Raw genomic sequence first — 20,103 nt, forward strand, 5'->3', positions numbered from 1 at the left:
AGAAACGGATGGAGGCGGCGTTAGGGGCATGCCACGCCCACTTGCTACTCGCTCTTATTACACTTTTCCATACAATTAATTTTTTTGCACATGAAAAGAATACAAAACAAAATTAAGAAAACAGCCAGAGCGGGAGGGAGACTTCAGGATACCCTGTACATTTCGCTGCAAGTGGTATTTGCTACGACTGTATTGCAGGCTAAAGTATACCCGCTTCATGTTGTTTACAGGGTATTCAAGCGACGCATACATATTATAAATCATTTTTCAACTCATTTAACTGCTTGCGAAAAACTAATGGGAAATTATGATGGCAAAAATTAATTAAGAGACGCCGCAGCGAAATCTCAGCGATGAAGGAGAACTGCCAGAAGAAGAAGCACAAGAACAATCGTCATAATAAACAGTTGTAATAATAATAATAATAATAATAATAGTATAATTATTATGATTCTTAATGTGAGTGTGCGTGTGTGTGTGTGTGCATTCGAATGATCGGCAGCGACCGCATTTTTCTTTGGCCATTTTCCTTTTGGCCATTTGCATTTGTTGCCGCTGCTTTTTTTTATTGCAGTTGTTGCATGCACAATTCGTGCCTCCGTTTTGTCTATTTGCTGCTTTATCTATGTGTACACTGGGAGAACAAATTGAGCTGTTCTATGAACAATTTCAATGCCCAAAAATATTAAATATTTTTACTATTTATTTATTTTGTTTCAATAAAAGAAAAAAATTTATATTTAAGCCAAACCAAACGAGAGAGAGCTAGCAACAGCATAACTATGATAGAACTTCGCGTGTCCTTAATTTAATTATTTTTAAATTTTATGTACAAAATTTAAAGAAACATAAATTTTAAATTAAATAAAATATTCAAAATTTGTATTCTTTTTTTATTTGTTCACACTTTAATTTTAGAACCTATTTATTATTATTATGAACTTTTTTTACAGTGTATTCACGTATGACTCTTTTTGCTCTCTCTCTTTCTCTCAAAGCAACGAATTCTTAATACACTGACATAAAAATAATTTTAATTTTCAAATTTAAAGCATTTGTGGCAGAAGTATTTAGCTGACCAAGTTTTAGATTGTTTCTTTTTTAACACACATCCGTACAAACACACACACACACACACTTGCACACACAGGAGATTGCTCGCTTTTCCAACTCTTTGATATTGAAAATAAAATCACATTGTTTCGAGCCTTTTCTGGATGCGCAATGAAAGCATTTTCCTCAAGAATTTAAATAATTTTTTATGCCAATTTTTGGCCGTGTTTCTTATTCAAAAGTAATGAATATCAAATTTTTCATAGGTTTTCTCCTATCCGAGCTTTTCCTGCCTCTTGCTTATCTTTTTCATATTCAAAAAATCTGTCTAATTAATTGACTTATTTATTTGTTCTTTTTTTGTATTTTCTTCGGCTGCACTTCACTTGATTAAGTGGCACCGAGGAAGTGGGTGGGTGGGTGGTTGAGTGGTTGGCCGAATTAGGGGTGGTAGGAGTAGGGGTTTTCCTGATAGATTGTCCGCACTTTTTGCGCAATTTTCGTTGATTTATTTAGCATATTTTGATTTATGTTTTTTAATTTCGCTCGAGTTGGAAAAATTGTCTGTTAGATGGAGGCGCGCTGTGTTGTGAGAGAAGGGGCGGGGACAGGGACAGGGACAGGGGTCAGAGGGAGTCTATCTAATGAGTCTGCAGCTAATAAATTTGCATTCGCCATGCATAATTTCTCAGAGGCAACACAAATGTCAAATAAATAAAAACAAGAAGAGAAAAACATTTCTCGAGTAGCTCGCATTTTCCTTTGAAATCGACGAAAAAATTAACGATAAAAAAAAAAAATTTTATGCACAATTTTTTGTAAATGTTGCTGGGAAATTACCAAGGAAAAACTAAAAAAAATATCAAACCGAATTTCTGTATAAGTTTCAATGAATTTTTTTCCAAAGAAAAATGTTGGCAAAACTTTTAATTTATGCTTGCAATAAATTTCTTTTTAAGTTAAACTATTTAATTGTTTTTTTTTGTTTTATCTATTTTTTAAAATATATTTTAATTTTTAATATATATTTTTTAATTGCTATAATTAATTAATTTTTAACATTTTTTTTATTTATTTCGACTTTTTGTAATTTTTTGCCACATTTATTCGTAATAAAAGTGTATTTTTATTGCGAATTTTTGTTGGTTAATTATCATGTTTTGATCACATATTTCTTGTCTTTCTCTGTCTACTTTTTTATTACATTTATTTTATATTTTATAATTTATTTTTGTGTATTTTTCAAGCAATATTTAATTTTGTTTTTAACATTTCGCCTCTTTTATTTAATAATTTTTAACACATTTATTTTTTTAGCATTTTGTTTTTCAACTTTTTTCTTTATTTAAAAATTTATTGAATTATTAAAAAACGAACAAATTAAATATTCTGCCTAAATAAATATCATTCACTGTGAATAAATGTGCACAGAATGTTGCACTTTTATGTGATTCGATTTTCTATGATAATATTTTGCCTTTTGTTGCTGTTGTTGCTTTTGCTGTTTTGTTATTGTTGCCTTTGTTGTGTAAACACTTTTGAGCCGCTTGCACAGTTTGCCACACTTGATGTTTATTTGTTGTTGTTTTTTTACTATTTTTGTTTTTATTTATATTATTATTATTATTATTATTATTTTTGAACGCACTTCGAGCGTCGCTTTTCTTTTGCTTTCGGCTTCTGATTTACTGCTGCTGTCGATTTTGTTGTTGTTGTTTTAGTACTGCTGTTGCTTTAGCTGCGACTGCTGCTCTTGCTGCGGCTGTTGCTGCTGCTGCTGTCGTGAGTCGTTTGGCAGTCGGTTTATAACTGGCACGAGCCGCTGCCAGCGAAGCAGCACGAACCGAATGCGGACAGACCGTTCGCGCTGGCAGCGACGCCGGCAGCGAGAAAGTTTGCGTTTGCATTGTTGCAGCGCCGCAGCGTCAGCAGAGGCAGCCAAGCGAATTTTTCAGCGCTGTAAAATACGTGTGCGTGTACGTACGTGCGAGTGTGTGTGTACTTATGTGTGGAACTGTGGGGGTGGCTGCAAGCTGTCAAGCTGTTATGTTAAGTCTGTCTGTTAGCTTTAACAGAGCGTCGCCTTGGCTTGGCTTATCAGTTGTCGCTGTTGCATGTCAGCGCTGGCGTCGCTGCCAACGTCGCTGCCAGCTGCTTTCATGTTAAAACCAATTCGTTTGTCATTTGTTTAATGACACAAATATTTGTGCAAACTGTGAGTATCTGTGTGTGTGTGTGTGGAACACAACTCATTTTCAATTTCCATTTTCTTTTTGCCCATTTATTGTAATAATTTTGTCTGCTGTTGTGTTTTATTTTTGGCGTCATAAAAGTTTTCCGACTTGTTTTCCACGTTGCCTGGCGGCTACCCTAGCTTCTTCCTCTCCTCCTCCTCCCCCTCAACTTTGAGTGTTGCAAAGTGTGCTATAAATTTGATTACTACATAATAGCCCCCAATAATAATGCGACTAATGACAATACTCTGCCAGGTGCTGAAAGTGGGTGGGGCTAAGCTTTTTGTTATTTGTGTTTTTGTTTGTGTTTTCGTTTTACTTTGCCTTTCAGGCAAATTGAATTCCATTTGATGACTGTTAAATTAAGTTGAAATGTTCTGTTGCCTTGCGTCTCCATCTCTAGCCGCTGCCGCTTCGGTAACTGTAACAAGGACGTAGAGACTAGTGAGAGGCGGTAACAGCGCTCAAATTTCACAACCCTCGCAACAACAACAGCAGCAGAAGCAGCAGCAACAACAATGTAAACAACTAAATAAGGAAGTGACACCGGAAGACGCTGCTGCTGACTGCGCTGCCAGCAGAGTCGCGTGGCTGGCAACGCGCGCGCGGAATGCGCAAAGGAATGCTACATTAAGCTGGCAGCTCCTGCGAACGCTAACAGCAGCCCAGGGCAAGAATCACTCAAAGCCGGGCAACACAGAAAGCGACAGCGAAAGAGCCGAGCGCGTTTACGAGAGCTAACGCAGCGTTGGCTAGTTGAGTGCAAAATGCGCGCTCTCACGTTCTCTCTCTCTCTCTCTCTCTATCTTTTACTCTCTTCGCTGCCGCTGCTCTCGCTAGCAAAGTGCCAACGACACCGGCCGGCTGAAACTAGTAAGAGCCACAGTGAAGCTTCAGCTCGACAGCTTCCCAGACCCACCCTCTCTGGGCCCCCTTGGCCCACTCCGCCACGCACTTTGCAGTTTAACCTATAAAAATACCGCACAAACAGCGGCGACAGCAGCAGGTTTGCGACTGCTGCAGCAGCCGTAACAGCAGCAGCATGTAAAATGTTGGCTCTGGTGCTGCTGCTGCTACTAATGCAGTTGCTGCTCTCCGTCTCTTTGCGCCTGTTACGCACGCAACGCAGTTGCCAACACACACACACAGACGCGCGCGCAAATACGCGAAGCGAGCGTCGTTGCTCTGCTTTTGCGACTATTGCTGTTCTTCTTCTTCTGCTTCTTCTTGTTATTGGTGTTGTTGTTGTCAGTGCCGTTCATTTATTTGATTTTGTTGTGATTATGCGCAGTGCATGGGCGTCAGCGTCAGCGTCAGCGCTAGCGTCGGCGTCGCGCTGTACCCAGCGACCCATGGAGGGCATTGAGTACTTAAAAACAATAACAACAACATGAACAACATATAAAATATGCAATCTGAGCGGGAGGATGCGACCTACAGATACCCTAGCAAACCGTTTTATACAAAATATTTAAATTTGAATAAGAATATATTGAGCAAACATAAATGAATTAAAAAAAATATATATTAAATAAATTTACAAAAATATAAAAAAGTGAAAAATTAGAATAGAATTATATATATATTAGGTCCGACACCTGCCGTGTGACCTGATTGACCTTGGAAGCTTGATGTATGTACATATTTTACTTAATGATTAGCCATATGGTAAGATGAACTTAGTTTTCTAGATAGCTGCTTCCAAAAAAATCGAACTAATACCAAAACTGTATACTATATACTATGTAGTTCATATAGATAGAATCAGTATATAGCGGAACTATTTTTAAAAGTAACTTTTGTATACGCACTGCCCATACCCTGTACTAAGACCCCCTTTGCGATTTGGTCACGTAGTGGCAGCGGGAGAGAGAGTAGCGGAGGCAGGCAGAGGGGCGGACATGTGGGCGGAGGCAACGACACTGACAGCCATTTCTATGGCTCTGTTTGCTGTGGCTGTTGCTTCGATGTTGGCTCGTAAAAACTCATTGCCAGGCGCTCAACTGGAAATGCGGCACAGCCAGAGGCTGCAGGTGTCTGTCCAGTTATATATACACACACAGAGACATATCTATGTATCTATCTAGATACTTAATTAGCGGCTGGCAGTTTAATAAATGATGTGGCAAGAAGGCCTCCTCCATGTGTTAGGATTTGAAGCAGGTTTTAATTGTAAGCCCAATACGCACGAACATGCAGGAATATGTATATATATATAAATATCAATATGAATTTTATCAACGCCAAACACTATCAATAGACATACAGCAATCTCAATGCTCTAGACCACAGCCTGCCTCCGATTGGCATCATAACGTATGGAGAAGTTGTCGAATTTGTGCACAGGAATCTCCTTGGTGGGCGTGAAAGCGGCGTGCTCAATGACGGCCTTTTCGCTGCCATAGCAGAGCAGCCAGAACTTGACCGTATTCAGCTTGGGCAGCGTGCCCTCCAGCTCACCTATCACAGTGCCACGATCGGTGTTCATCACCCAGCCGCGTACTTCGTTCAGCAAGGCCAGTGAGCGAGTTGCCTTGCGCATGCGGACGCCCTGCACTTCGCCAAAGACCTCAAAGCCGCAAGTAAATAACTGTTCGTCAGCTGTTTGCATACTGATGAGCACAATGTGATAAGAGATTTTGTATATCAAGAAATTTTATTACTTTCTAAGGCTCTGTATTCGCCTACGGTCATAAAAACATGATCGAATTCAAATCATCGAACTCCCAAATAAAGTTTCAGCGCTTGCTGCGATCGAGTCAATTTTTTCAACCAATTCAAAATATCTTTCTCAATAGCTTTTTCTATCCTTACTGCAAATATCTTTAAGATAAGAAAAGCTACCATTGCACTCTTACAAGTGGAAGTCTTACGCTTATTTTCGTAAGTCAACATCTCGAATCTTTTCTTCGATTTTCTTTAGCTTTAAGCCTTACATTGATCATCAATCTGACAATTGGTCAGTGAGCCCAAAAGGTTTCACATCTGAAAACGTTGAAGGAAACTACCCTTAGTCGAAGTCATGTATATCCGTGTGAACTGCGAAACTCTCATGGAGGCTGGATGCGAAAAGCTGCAAGTCGGCTTCTATTGGCAGCACCCTCCTAGCTAATCACATTGTATCTATTGTATCGCCTTATATATAGGATATCAGCGTTGGGGACTCATAAATCACATGCCGCACACAGAAGGAGACACACACACACACACACACACACAGGTTCATCTCATGGCAATCCAATCAACTGGCAATGCCACAAAAAGTTAACAACAACCACCGTCTTGCAAACGCGCCACCCTGCCCTTGGCTCTCCTGCCTTCGCTATTGCAAAACAATAACTAGGCGAGATAAACAGACAACATTTGGCGGTAATGCAAACGTCGCTGCTGACGACGATTCTATGGCAAATATTTAATATGGCATTTATGGCGAGAGCGGGCGGGCGGGTGTTCGGTTGAACGGTCGAGCCAAGACTGGGCAAAAAGAGGCCGGTGATAAATGACTACAGCGACGGCGACAACAACACTGTTGCCCGCCACCTTTCCCTGCGCAAAGGCAGCGCAGCAGCAGTAGCAGCCAAAGCAGCGACGTGCTCATTCAAATGTAACAGCACGAGGCGCTGCCGCGTCCGCTGTCGCTGTCGCTGTAGCTGCCTTTCGTTGAGCCGAAGGTGAGCAAGCCAAATCAAACAAGCCGAAGCGCAAAAAAACAAAATAAATAAACAATGCTTAAAAACGCAACGCTTCAAGGGATTTCGCTGCTGTTGCTGTTGTTGAGCAAACTTGGGTTTCAATTGCGACGCATAAAACTCGACTTGAACTGAACGAAAAGCAGCGAAGAGCGAGGTCAGCGCAGCAGAGCAGCGAATTCGAGAAAGATAGCGAGAGCTGAGCTTAGGGCGAGCTGTTAACCTTAACAACAGCAGCAGCCAGTCGATCGCCATTTAACAGCTGCATTTTCAAGCTAATTGCTGTTAAATTACGAGCGAGGTCAGCGCAGTACTGCTGTTAACAGCACGAGAGAGCATTTGCAAGCTTCGCTTAAGGCTGCTAACTGCTCTTGCAACTGTTAAATCAGCAGCTGTGCTACGCAGCTTTAGTTGTTTGTGATACGATTCCGGAATGCCTTTAGAAACGAATTTCAACAAGATCTCACGTACGCACAAATAACAACAATATAGACGAAAAGTACAGTCAACAACAATGTCTACATATAGGCATAGACATATATATATTTTCTAATTGAAATGCAAATGAAATACTAAATACTAAAATTAGCTTAAATAGAAAAGTGAAGAGGCAGCACACAAACAACAACAGCAGCAACAAATCGACAACAAAATACAAAAATCAAAGAGGAAAATAAAAACCAGCTGAACGATAATTCAAACGCAATATGTAAACACTTCAAATCTGGGAACTGAAAAGACAAAAATAACAACAACAACAAGAACTATAAATGCAAATGGTGTCTAAGAAAAATGTAAAGAAAGAATATAAAGACGAAGTAGTAGCAGTAGCAGTAGCAGCAGCGACAGCGACGCAGCTGCAACAGCGCAGCTGGCCCCGGCGCTTGCAATGGAGTGTGCGGGCGTCGAGTTTTGGGGTGGGAGCGAGAGACGTCGCCTGGTTCGCTGCTGCGTTTGGTATTTCGCTGCTGAGCGTCTCGCTTCGTCTCGTCTAGACTTGGCTTGGCTTTTAATGCACACTCGTACACACACACATACACAAGTGAAAACTGACTGTTTGTTTACGCGATGACACAATTCTAAATCTGTGTTGGTCTCTCGCTCACACTCACACCACGTATTAGTATGTATGTATGCGTGTGTGGTTATACTGTTGTTAAATTAAGCTTTGTTTGCTAAGGTTCGAGGTTTACGGTTTGATTTCATTTAAGGATTTGATTAAGATGCAGGACACTGGGAGACTACAACTTAATATTTAACATTATACTCCAATTAAAGGTGCCTGATAGGCCTTTTAAATCTTATTTGTTCTGTGGATTGATTACGTATATACCAACTACTGTGAATATATCCAATTGAGTGACTTTTCAGTCAATCTATGACATATACATGTATTTTTTATTCACTCCGATTATTGCTTACGCCACTTACGTACTTGTCAGCTTAAAAATTGAGCGTTGTCAACGCTAAAGCGAAACTCACCTGCAACGAGAAAGAGTGAGAGAGAGAAGGCTGATTAACAAATGCAGCGTGAACACAACTTGAATGATAAATCAACTAGCTAAAAATACAACAAAAACAATGACAAGAACAGCAGCAGCAAAGGCAACGCCAACGTCAGCGCCGGCGTCGACGCCAGCGGCCAAAAAAGGCAAACAATTGCAAAAATCTGCATGTGGCTGCCGTGCGCGACGGCCAAAGCGAAGCTAAAAATATTTCTGTTCGCTTAGATATCCAAAATTAGCAGCGACGCGTCTCATCGTAGCGACGTCAGCAGAGCAAGAGAGAGAGCAAGCGAACGACGGCAATGGCGACAACGCCGACGTCACTGTTGAGCCGTTGCGTTGACGCGCGTCGCTGACGGTTTGCGGCTGCGGCAGCTGGCAGCAGGTTGGCAGAAAGTCTGCCACTGATAACGGGAAATGGCATGCCAACACCAGCAACTGCTCCCACCACCTCTCACTCACACAGCCGCACTCACATTTCTCACTCTCTGATTCTGTTCGCTCTCGCCTACATACGCTCTTTCTCTCTATTCATGCAGTTCTGGGCAACGCTCACGCCAAAATAAACAAAACAAATGTAAAGTGCGCCCCTTTGCGACGTTATGCTACGACCATCCCTGCCCCCACCGCCCAGCCCTCATCTTCATACACTGCCCGATGCCGAACCAGCCATGAAAATAAATATGTGGGCATAACAAAAATGAAAATTGTACGCGAAATGTGCCGCAAATGGCAGCAGATTTGCCATTAAAATGTACACAGAGGCCTTATGTTATACACTCAGAACACGCCAGTGGGTGAGAGTGAGCGAGTGAAAGAATAGAGCGCGAGCGAGAGTGAGTGAGTTAGCGCTACAAAACATAGACAAACAGTCGTAACATAATAAATGAAAGAAATTGACAAAGCACTAAAACTGCGGGGCGCTGTTAAAAATCTGTTAACTAACAGTCACGTATTTTAAGTAGTCTGTTAAGCTTTGCAACAGCAATTTGTGCTTCAATAAATTAATTAGAGGTTTTTAGTTCAAAAGTTTAGAAAAACAACGTTGTCTGTTAGCTGCAATATACATGTATATGTTTATGAGATTATCATTTGCCAAAAATATAATAGATATTTCTATTTGTTTGACTGCTTTTGTTCCAGCATTTCTCTGTGATTTATGAAACATTTCAGAATCTACGCTAAAAAAACACGTTTACGCACTATATTTCGATTGATTAAGAGCTTGAACTAAATCAGTTGTTGTTGTTATTGTGACTGTCAAACAGCAGAAGTGCTGCATCTGTTTTATAAATTAATTAAAATATTTTACACGTAACTGCAAAAATAAATCATCGACAATGGCGAAAACCAGGAAAAAAATCATGCAAAACTTACTTAAAAAAATATTCATAGTAGCGGTAAGTTGCATAGAAACCAGGCAACATTATATATTTATATATTTATTTACTTGATTTAAGTGAACTTATTCAAGTGAACTGCATAGTAAGCAACAGATATACTTATGCATGTATATATTAGTTATATTGAGAGTATGGCAAAAATAATTATATAGAGTATATAAAGTAGACACGGGTAGAGCGTAAAAGGCAATATAAAAATGCAAGTGATGGCCGACATCAGGGACGTGCTGACAAACTCAATTAGCCAGACAACAAGAGTTGGCCAATAGATGACAGCAACAGCAAATAAAGTGAGCCGCGAGCGCATTAAATGTGCAAAATGAAAATTCCATCATCGAAAGAGCAAAATATTTGAACAATTGATTTTTGCTTTTCCAGCTATAATAGTTGCAGTTATTTGTGAAAGCCACAAACAGGTGCACGAAGAACGCAATTTAGATGCAAAGCTAAATACATTTTCGTCTTAAATTAGCAAAAGGTTAAACGAAACAAAGTAACTTAGTCAGCAATTAACTTAAGTATTCCACATTACGTATACGCAACGCGTTTCAGCTGCAATTCATTATTATTCATATATATTTTATATTTAGAATTCTAACTATGCTCTACATTAGGAGCTTTGAGCTATAAAAAGAAAATACATCTTACGTATATTTAATTTGATTTCTGAGCTCTTTTCTTTGTGCATATTACGCATACGTCGTGTGTCACGGAATAATTAATCCAAATACAAATTCTAATATAATAATTAGAATAAGCATATTTTTGTGCTAGTTCCATCTGCCTCATTAAAATTTCTTTTCCATATACATGACACGATTTGCAATCAACTTAATTGAATTTTGCTTTTGATGCACGGCAAGCGCTGATGCCGCTTTAAACAAGCTGCAGCTGCGGAAGAGCGAACGAGCGAAAAAGAGAGAGAAAGAGACAGTGATAGAGAGTAAGAAAGAGACTTAAGGAATGCAGCAATTGTTATACCCATCAATACAGTAGCGGGTTATGCTCGACTAGAAAGATAACAAAAATGAAACTTGGTAAAGGAAAAGTTTTCTATAAGAATTTTCCAAGCAAAACTTGGCTGATCAGCACTAAGAAACTGGTCAATCAGTCAATCAAACATCACAAACTATTTTAATCACATGCTAATGCTTTACATGTTAATGCTTTAGGCTATATCTCTATATACTATAATGAAGGTCTCTGCCATATTAGACACACTTAAATAATTTTAACTATAAACAAATATGTTTTACAGAGTATTTTCAAATGACGATTGTTTCTGTTTGCCTTCGAGCAGCTGCAGCTGTTTGTTGTCAAGTGAATTTTATAGCCACGACGACGAAGGCGAAGGCGATGACGATGACGATGACGATGACGATGACGCTGACAGCGTGAGCGATATTCAATTAGATGTCGTCGTTGGCAGTCGTTTAATGAAATTAAATTTAACTCCATTTGTTTATTTATTTTCGAGCGCGCTTTCATTTGTCTATACGATGAAAATCAGTTAATTCGATAAAGCAGCAGAAACTGAAACGGAAGCCAGCGAGTACTTGGTTGCTGGTCAAAAAGCCAAGCATCAATAAGGTCAAGTGCGTAAAAAGACTGCACTGAGAGAAATTAGCTGAACTAAACTTGTGCGTCAATCAAACTGAGCTTATATAATATGATGAAATTTCTTAGATTAACAATAAAAATTATTTTTGAATTTATTTATTTAATTAAAGGTTGACAGAGAGAAAGTCTTAAGTAAAATTTTATGATTTTTTTTGGCAATTTCCTTTAAAATTGCTTCAATCTGATTTAATTTAAGTAAAACTAAGTTCACAATTATTTTATATTTACTTCAGGCTGCTTTCACTTTCGCCCAGTGTATAAGGGGGCACAACCAATTAATAGAGACAGGCCCCAAAAACTTTAAGCATTTTCAATAAGTGGAAGATTGCCCCAAAGACAAATGTCGCAAGGGACCTGCTGGAGCTGCCTTTGATAGCAGGACATGCGCACAGCAAAAGGCTTAAAGCCAGGCCACAAATTCTACACACAAACACTTACATACCCACACCCACACACAGACACACACATACACATAAGCCTTAAAAAAGGGACCTCTAGCTGGGTTGAGGATTGGGCTGGTGAAAGGATTGGGCAGGGGTGCCTAGAGTAAACACCGTAAACACCGTTAGACATTGCTGCGGTTCAAAAACTTGCAAGATATCAGTTGCCAAGATAGTTAGGGGTTGCTATCTCAGACCAGGGGTAGCCTAGCCTCAGATAGGGACTGTGTTATACAATGGATGGGGGTTGGCTAAAGCATATGCACGCTAGAACCTGTGACGGCTACTCAACTGCTTTCCACTGTGTTTTGCGGCGTAATGTAGACAAATTTTTATCGCTTGCTGAAGTTTTTGCCTGGCTTCAGAGGTTGGGGGTGGGCGTGGGTGTGTGCGGAATGGGGCTGAGTGGCTCAGCTTGAAAGTGTGATTTCGGCCTGACAGTAAATAGGCTGTTTGTGTCGTTAATAATAATAGTTATGATTATGATTATGTTCATGGTGAATGCTGATGAGACGAGCTTCGACAAACACCCTACATGTAGGGAAGACTACTGGGACGTGGCAAGAGCAATGTGCTGACAGTCGAGGATGGCACAACAAGAAAGCTGGCAAAAGCTCAATGCGAGTTATTAATTTAGTGGCAATGCGTAAAACCCATTTCAAAGACGAACAAACTAACTACACGATCATATAAGAAAATTGTAAAAAGGTTTTAGATAAACATCGATAGATCGATAAGTCGATAGAAAAATTAATAATAAAATATTTACAATTCTAAAAGTAGAAAAGTAGTAATCTTATTTGAAATACTATTAGAACTAGTTCATAGTAAAGTTGTGATCTACTAATCGATTAATCAACATATACATTTACACAACAAATCGATAAGTAATGTAGAAAGAAAAGAATCAAATCGATTTCTTCATAGGACCGTTTTGAATGTGCAAATTTAAAAATAGCGCAAAAATCAAATATAATAATAATGAAGTATTCAAATTATCGATACTGAAGATATCGATTAGTAATAATTATATAAGCAAACGACATGACAATATATATATATATATTGATTATTTATTATAGCTTAGAAATCATATAATAAAAAATTGATAAGTTTAATGAATAATAAATAAAAATAAAGTTATCGATAATTTATTAGAATATATAATAATTTCGATAATAATTATATATATAAAAATAGTTAAATTCGATTAAATTAATATTGAAAATAAGTTTTTGTCTGCGACTGAGAGCTCAACTGGGTTAGCACTTGAGCTGCCATACACCTTCCCCTCGTTCCCCGCGCCCTCTGCAGCATGTAAATCGCTTAGCAAGCCGAACACACGACTGCAAATCAATTAAAAATCTTCAGATACACTCAAGCATAACAACAAAAAACACTAGAGAGAGAGCAGAGTGAAAAAAAAAGAAATAGGCGGCCCAAATTTGTTAAAAACAAATGGCGCACACACGCTGTGCTTGCCCAGCTGGTAAAGGCTGCTGCTGCACGCCCCCAGCCCGATGCCCAGCCGCTCAGCTAGCTGGCCCTAATCACCAGCAAACAAAAGTCAAATCAAAAGAGAAGCCAGGCAAAAGATTTTTAACCACAACGTGAGGCGCAGCAGGGCCAAATGAGGGGCATAGAAGGGCAGTGGGGTGCTTGCAGCAACAGCAGCAGCAGCAGCAGCAGCAGCTAACAAGCAAAACGTCAGCGTCGTCGACGACATCGTTGCAAGCGACTTCCAATTATTTTTTATATTTTTGCAGCAACAAAAGCAACTGCGAGGTGGAGTCGGGCGGCAGCTAGGGTGGTGCACAGAGAGGGGGTTTGTTGCAAAAGTGGATTTTGTGGCTGCCTCGTCTGTATTTTTCCTGTGCTCTGTTAAAAGGCGTGCGTGAATTGTGGGCGCGGCCAAGTCGTGAGGCAAGCAACGTATTTTTTCACTTCAGCTACGCCGCCCCCCTCGGGCCGTCCTTCAGCCTGCTGCACTTTTGATTGTTGCCTCAACAACAACAACAAAAACAGCAACAACGAGGAAAGTTTTCTTATCAACGTGCCCCAATTGAGCCACGTCATACAGCACAAAACTCAGCTGGAAAATGAAAATATATAAGAGAGAATAAAATATATATATATAAATATTTCTCGGAATTTTCTTTTCTCTTAATTAAAAAGATGCAAATTAATTGCTCGGCCATTGCTAATTAGGTAATAATTAAATAAAATTCAGTTCGGTTTCCCTTTATACTTTTATTCGCGCGCACAGTGGGCAAAAATCAACGCAGTCCAGCAGGAGCAAATACTGAGCTCTGCCTGATGCAAACAAAGCTTTTAAGCTTCGTTGAGTTTAACACAAATACACACACACACATACAAACGCAGACATAGACACAATGATAGGCACGAAGAGCTGCCCCATCACAGGTCCAAAGCGCATGTGGATGGAGGATAGAGGATAGATGACAGAGAGAGAGAGAGAGCCAGCGGCAGCGGCAAAGGCAAAGGAAATGAGGAGCTGGGCCACATGAGGCTGTGGGGCTATGGTGTCAGCTCGTCCACCTAGGAGGATTGGGCGGGGTAACACAGCTAGGCACACGTTGCTCGCCATATGCGCCACACATCCAAGGGGAAAGAATACAACACACACAATTGCCTATAAAAACAGTGGGTAACAACAGTAAACGCGCGCGCGCACACAGAAAGTGCTTTGTTTATCTATATGTAAATATATAGATATAATGTCAATCGCGATCAGTCGTTCGACCTGTAAAGACGTGAATTCGAACAGCCTTCGCTTAAGCTCTACTGCTGCAGAGTTCTAAAAATAGAACTTTGCGGTGCATTCTTCAACGCAACAGCAACAAAAACCGCACACGCAGCGTTTTCTTATCGCTTGCTTCCGCGTAACTCAATTGCTTTAATTGCAATTTACGAAATTTCGTCGCTTGGCGCGAGTGCGCCTGCACTCAAAAGCACAATCCGCGATGACATCTAATGTCAATAACCTCGCTACAGCTGTAAAGGTAAATGCAGAAATGCAAGCCCAGCTTAACGTTGTGATGGCAAATAGGCAAGCCTCCATCATGCCAATAAACTCAAAAATAGATATCGCCTCCGTGCAAGGCATCACTAACAACAAAAACACGAAACGTAAACAGCCAAATTCACCAAAAACCATCAAGAAAAGGCTCATCTTCGACGAACCAAGCACCAGCAATGCAGCATTAATATCAGAAAATCGATTTTCACTGCTCGTAGAAGAAGATGAAGACTACAGCGAATCACCTGTAGCTCCAGAAGCCCCAGTATTGACCGACCAGCAAACTACTCCGAAACCTCGTCCGCCCCCCATATGGTGTCCAAACATCAAGTCTGTGGCCCTACTTCAACAGATAATAGATAAAGTAATTGATGCTAAATCATACGTAATTAAGCCAAAGAAGAATAACATAGGTGTATTAACCCAATGCAGTGAGGACTATCGCAGAGTTATAGACCACTTTACTAAGCTGGAATTGGAGTTCCACTGCTACCAGCTTAAGGAGGACAAACCATATAGAGTCGTGTTCAAAGGGCTTCACTCCAGCACTGATACAACACTAATTAAAAAGGAATTGGAAACCAAAGGCCACACAATTACAAATGTGCACAACCCACTGAGCCGTATGGACAAAACACCGCTAAATATATTTTTTGTTGACGTGGCTCAGGCCCCCAACAACAAAGAAATTTTGGACATTCGAGTTGTCTGCAGGCAACGCTGCACAGTGGAACTGCCAAGAAGATACAACGACCTGACACAATGCCATCGCTGTCAAGAATTTGGACACACACAACGCTACTGCCACAAAGCTCCCAGATGTGTGCGTTGCGCCGGGAAACACGCATCCAAAGACTGCACCCGCGAAAAGGACCAGGCACCAACTTGTGTGCACTGTGAGTTACAGCACCCAGCCAACTATAAGGGCTGCCAAGTATACAAGCGGTTGCGCAAATTGCAATCCCCAGCACAAAAAAGGAGTCCCACACAAACACCGTCTACGGGTCCGAGTACTGCTTCCGAAATTACAAGGCCCCGGAGCATTACCCAAGCCACGAGCTTTGCAACGCCTATTAGTGGTGTTTCTTACGCACAGGCCGCTAGAGGTGGACCGTCAAATAAGAATACCACAAGTGACACTTTGTTCACTGAAATGCTTCAGCAACAACAACGTCAGTTTGACGCAATTAATGCCGAGCTCAAAGCGATGCGAGAAGTACAATCCCAACAAGCAACCATGCTAAACAGTTTAATGGCCATCATAACCAAGCTTGCCTACAAATAATGGCTTTACGTGTGGGTATCTGGAACGCCAATGGCCTGAGAAACAAGACTCAGGAACTGGCTGCGTTTCTCTCACAAGAAAACATAGATATAATGTTAATAACAGAAACTCATGAGTGCCCCACTACACAAATTTTCGGATACGAACACTATCAGGCTCATGGTGAAGGAGCAAACTGCTTTGGTGGATCCTCAATCCTCATACGAGCAACAATACCGCATACACCTTTACTGCCAATTTGCAACGCAACAATGCAGGTCTCAGCCATCACCCTGCCTACGTCTATTGGAGCGATCGAAGTTGCGTCAATTTATCTTCCGCCAAACACTGGTCTGTGTGATCATCACATGGAACAGGTTCTAGGCCAAAGGTTGAATAAGACCCTCATCGGCGGCGACTGGAATGGATGGCACCCATTTTGGGGAAGCAATAGTGCGAATCGTCGCGGAGAAGTCATATTTGAGGCGATTCAAAACTTACAATTCAGCATATTGGCGACTGGAGCCCCCACCCGTTACCCAATTAATGGACACAGGCCCTCGGCAATCGACTTCGCTGTCTACAAAGGCATCTGTGACCGGCAATTGACCATTGAAGAATCCTTGGACCTATCCTCTGACCACCTGCCACTAATAGTCACAATCCACGCGCAGCCACAGCCCTTGCCCATTAGGAAACAACTACTGCCAGCAGGATCAGATTTAGGAGTCTTTAGGCGCGAGCTCCATTACTCTTTGCACATAGAAATGGAACTTAACACTCCTGAAGACGTGGACTACGCAGCAAACAAACTGCAGGAAGAAATAGTCAAAGCTGCGCACCAAGCCGCCCCACCATCTTGCCAAACAAGACAACAGTCTCCGTACAACATCCCCCTCACCTTGGAGGCCCAACACCTACTAATACACAAAAGATGGGCCAGGAGACGCTGGTTAAGATTACGCACGCCTGATGCCAAATCCATGTACAACGAAGCCACGAGGCATCTTAAAGCTGCTCTCGCCCTGCTTCAAAAGAGGTGTATCAGCGATGCGCTGGTACGAGCTGAATCGCCCACTGACGCAGAGTTTCAATTATGGAAATTTACAAGAAAGCTCAAACGGCAGCCAATACGACGTCATCCCATTCGGAGCATTTCTGGTTCCTGGCACATTGGAGACGAAGCTCAAGCTGAGGCTTTTGCAAACCACCTTCAAGACCAATTCACGCCGGTGATTACCGCAGAGGCCTCAGAAATCGAAGCAACAGAAGACATCGTTCTCTCGCCCCTCCCAGCTGAAGACCAGATAACTGGATGTACAAAAGAAGAGGTTCTTGAACACATCAGAAGAGTGAAGGCAAAAAAATCCCCTGGATATGATCTAATAAACGGCAGAGTCCTTAGAGCACTGCCTGACTCCACCATAGACTACATAACTATGGTGTACAACGCCATGCTCCGCATCCGGCACTTTCCAGCCTGCTGGAAGCGCGCCGTGATTGTGATGATTCCTAAGCCTGGCAAACCCGTGGGAGAAATTGAGTCGTACAGACCAATTAGCCTGTTGCCAGTACTCTCCAAAATATTCGAAAGAATATTTCTGGAACGAGTACTGACACATCTGGGACGCCAGGAGGCCATTCCAAACCATCAGTTTGGCTTCAGGAGACAGCATGGAACACCGGAACAGGTTCACAGAGTTGTGCACCATATCCTTGGAGCCTTTGAAGAAAAGATGTACTGCTCTGCCGTCTTTTTAGACATCAAACAGGCGTTTGATCGAGTTTGGCACCTGGGACTGCTGCAGAAAGTGAGGACCACCCTTCCAGCCCCATTTTTCGCGTTGCTATCCTCATACCTTATTGGAAGAACCTTCCAAGTGTCAAGGGGGCAAACAGTATCCTTGACTAGACCAATTATGGCTGGAGTACCACAGGGTAGTGTTCTAGGCCCAACACTTTATACTTTATTCACAGGAGATATGCCAACTCCCGAGCCAAATATAGGAAGTACAGATGCAGTACTCATAGCGACCTATGCAGATGACACCGCCATCTTATCACGTCACGTATCTGCGCAAGAAGCTTCAGACTCACTACAAAAATATCTGGACTCTTTCGGACGCTGGGCAAAACGGTGGTGTATCACCATTAATGCACAAAAGTCTGTACATACTACCTTCGCCACTAGAAGAGGAGATTGCCCAAGCGTTGCATTGGGGCCCACTATTCCCAAAGCCTCAAAAGTAAAGTACCTTGGTATCACTCTTGACAGAAGGCTGACTTTTAAAGCGCACATAAGTCAAGTAACCTCAAAATGCAAAAGCAAGCTAAAAACCCTCGACTGGATGCTGAGAGCTTCAAGCAAGTTGTCTTACAGCAGCAAGGCCGCCATCTACAAGGCAATAGTTGTCCCAACCTTCGTATATGGTATCTCTCTATGGGGCTCCTCGGCGAAGACTACAAGGAACAAAATTCAGACCCTGCAGAATAAAGCACTACGCAGATGGACTGGAGCCAGCTGGTTTGTAAGAAACTCAGTCTTACATAGGGATTTAGCAATTCCCACAGTTGCTGAACTCATTGGGCGACACAGTTCAAGATACGCGGACAGACTTGCAGCGCATCCTAACCATCTCGCAAGCAACCTGGCTATAAACAACAATAGGCGAAGACTGAAGAGATTGCATCCTCTAGACAATATTAGAACTAATTAAGATAGTAGCTACAAGTGCAGAATAATTGGCATATCTGCCCTCCCATTAGTTAAGGTTTAGAGCTAAATGCGCTATAGAGTCTAAGACAATAAGCTGCAACAAAATAAAGAAATAAAAACGAAAAAAAAAAAAAAAAAAAAAAAAAAAAAAAAAAGATATAATGTAGATTTTAATAGATATGGTCGAGTGAAGATAATAAATAAATATATATATATATGTGAATAAATAATAATATATAAGCTATATATATACTATGTGAATTATGGCATATAACTTAAATTATGTGTATATCTTTTATCATTATCAACTATCTATGTTTATGTGTGTCCATCTTGTTACGGCTATATACGTTCATATATGCCTATTAATGTATTAAATATATATATCACTCCACGTATCTCTTCTATATTCACTGATCTAGCACTCGACTGTCTATAGCTTATATAATTTAAGTCTTAATTATTTATGCATCATTCAATGCTACAACTTCATTTAGATAACAACATCTACATCTATCTATATGCTTATAATGTATCTCTACATTATCTACCAATCTATGTGATGCTTTCTCAATACTATTTTATGTGTATTGTATTTAATTACAATTTTTATTATTTAAAGAATTTTCTATATATTATTTTAAATTCAAAAATCAAAATTAAATTCAAAACAAAAGAAAATATATTTTAATCTGGGTTTATATTTTAAATTAATTCTAAATATTCAAATAATATGATATAATGATATTAAGATATAATAACAAAGTATCTAAAAGACTCTCCAATAACTGCTCAACTATGGAAAGATCGTTCTCATTTAATATAATATAGAGGAAATATTTGAGTGATAAACTCTTTATGGCACTCAGAGCTCTTAAGTTTTATGCCTAAACTTTTATATACATTTCATATTCCAGCTATTTGATTGTGCGCTTTTTGCAGCCACTGTGGCTGGTCGCACGCGGCGTATACTTGACATTACATGAGCCCAATACACACACACACACACTTATATTTGTATATATATATAAAGAGCCACTCGTATCTGTGCATCCTGCTCGCTCGCACGCTTGGGCATAAACAATTGGCATGGCTATCTCGCTCACACGCATTGCAGCTGCTGCGTTTGCAGACAAATT

General features: G+C 40.7%; 2 protein-coding genes across 7 annotated transcripts in view; both read right to left on the reverse strand.

Moving 5' to 3' along the window:
• Window positions 1-20,103, reverse strand: part of LOC111594995 (neurogenic protein mastermind) — a 92,126-nt gene that overhangs the window by 31,770 nt on the left and 40,253 nt on the right. The window lies entirely within an intron of this gene.
• On the reverse strand, window positions 5,435-5,981 carry LOC111595040 (acylphosphatase-2). The gene has a single exon (XM_023308569.2). The coding sequence runs from the start codon at window positions 5,896-5,898 to the stop codon at window positions 5,569-5,571; it is 330 nt and encodes a 109-aa protein (XP_023164337.1). The 5' UTR covers window positions 5,899-5,981; the 3' UTR covers window positions 5,435-5,568.

This window comes from Drosophila hydei, unplaced genomic scaffold, assembly GCF_003285905.1.
Source record: "Drosophila hydei strain 15085-1641.00,03,60 unplaced genomic scaffold, DhydRS2 tig00000060-arrow-pilon, whole genome shotgun sequence".
Classification (NCBI taxonomy): Eukaryota; Metazoa; Arthropoda; class Insecta; order Diptera; family Drosophilidae; genus Drosophila; species Drosophila hydei.

Bases quoted from the DNA above. Each gene is read 5' to 3' on its own strand.
- LOC111595040 (XM_023308569.2), bottom strand. From the start codon at position 5,898: ATGCAAACAGCTGACGAACAGTTATTTACTTGCGGCTTTGAGGTCTTT.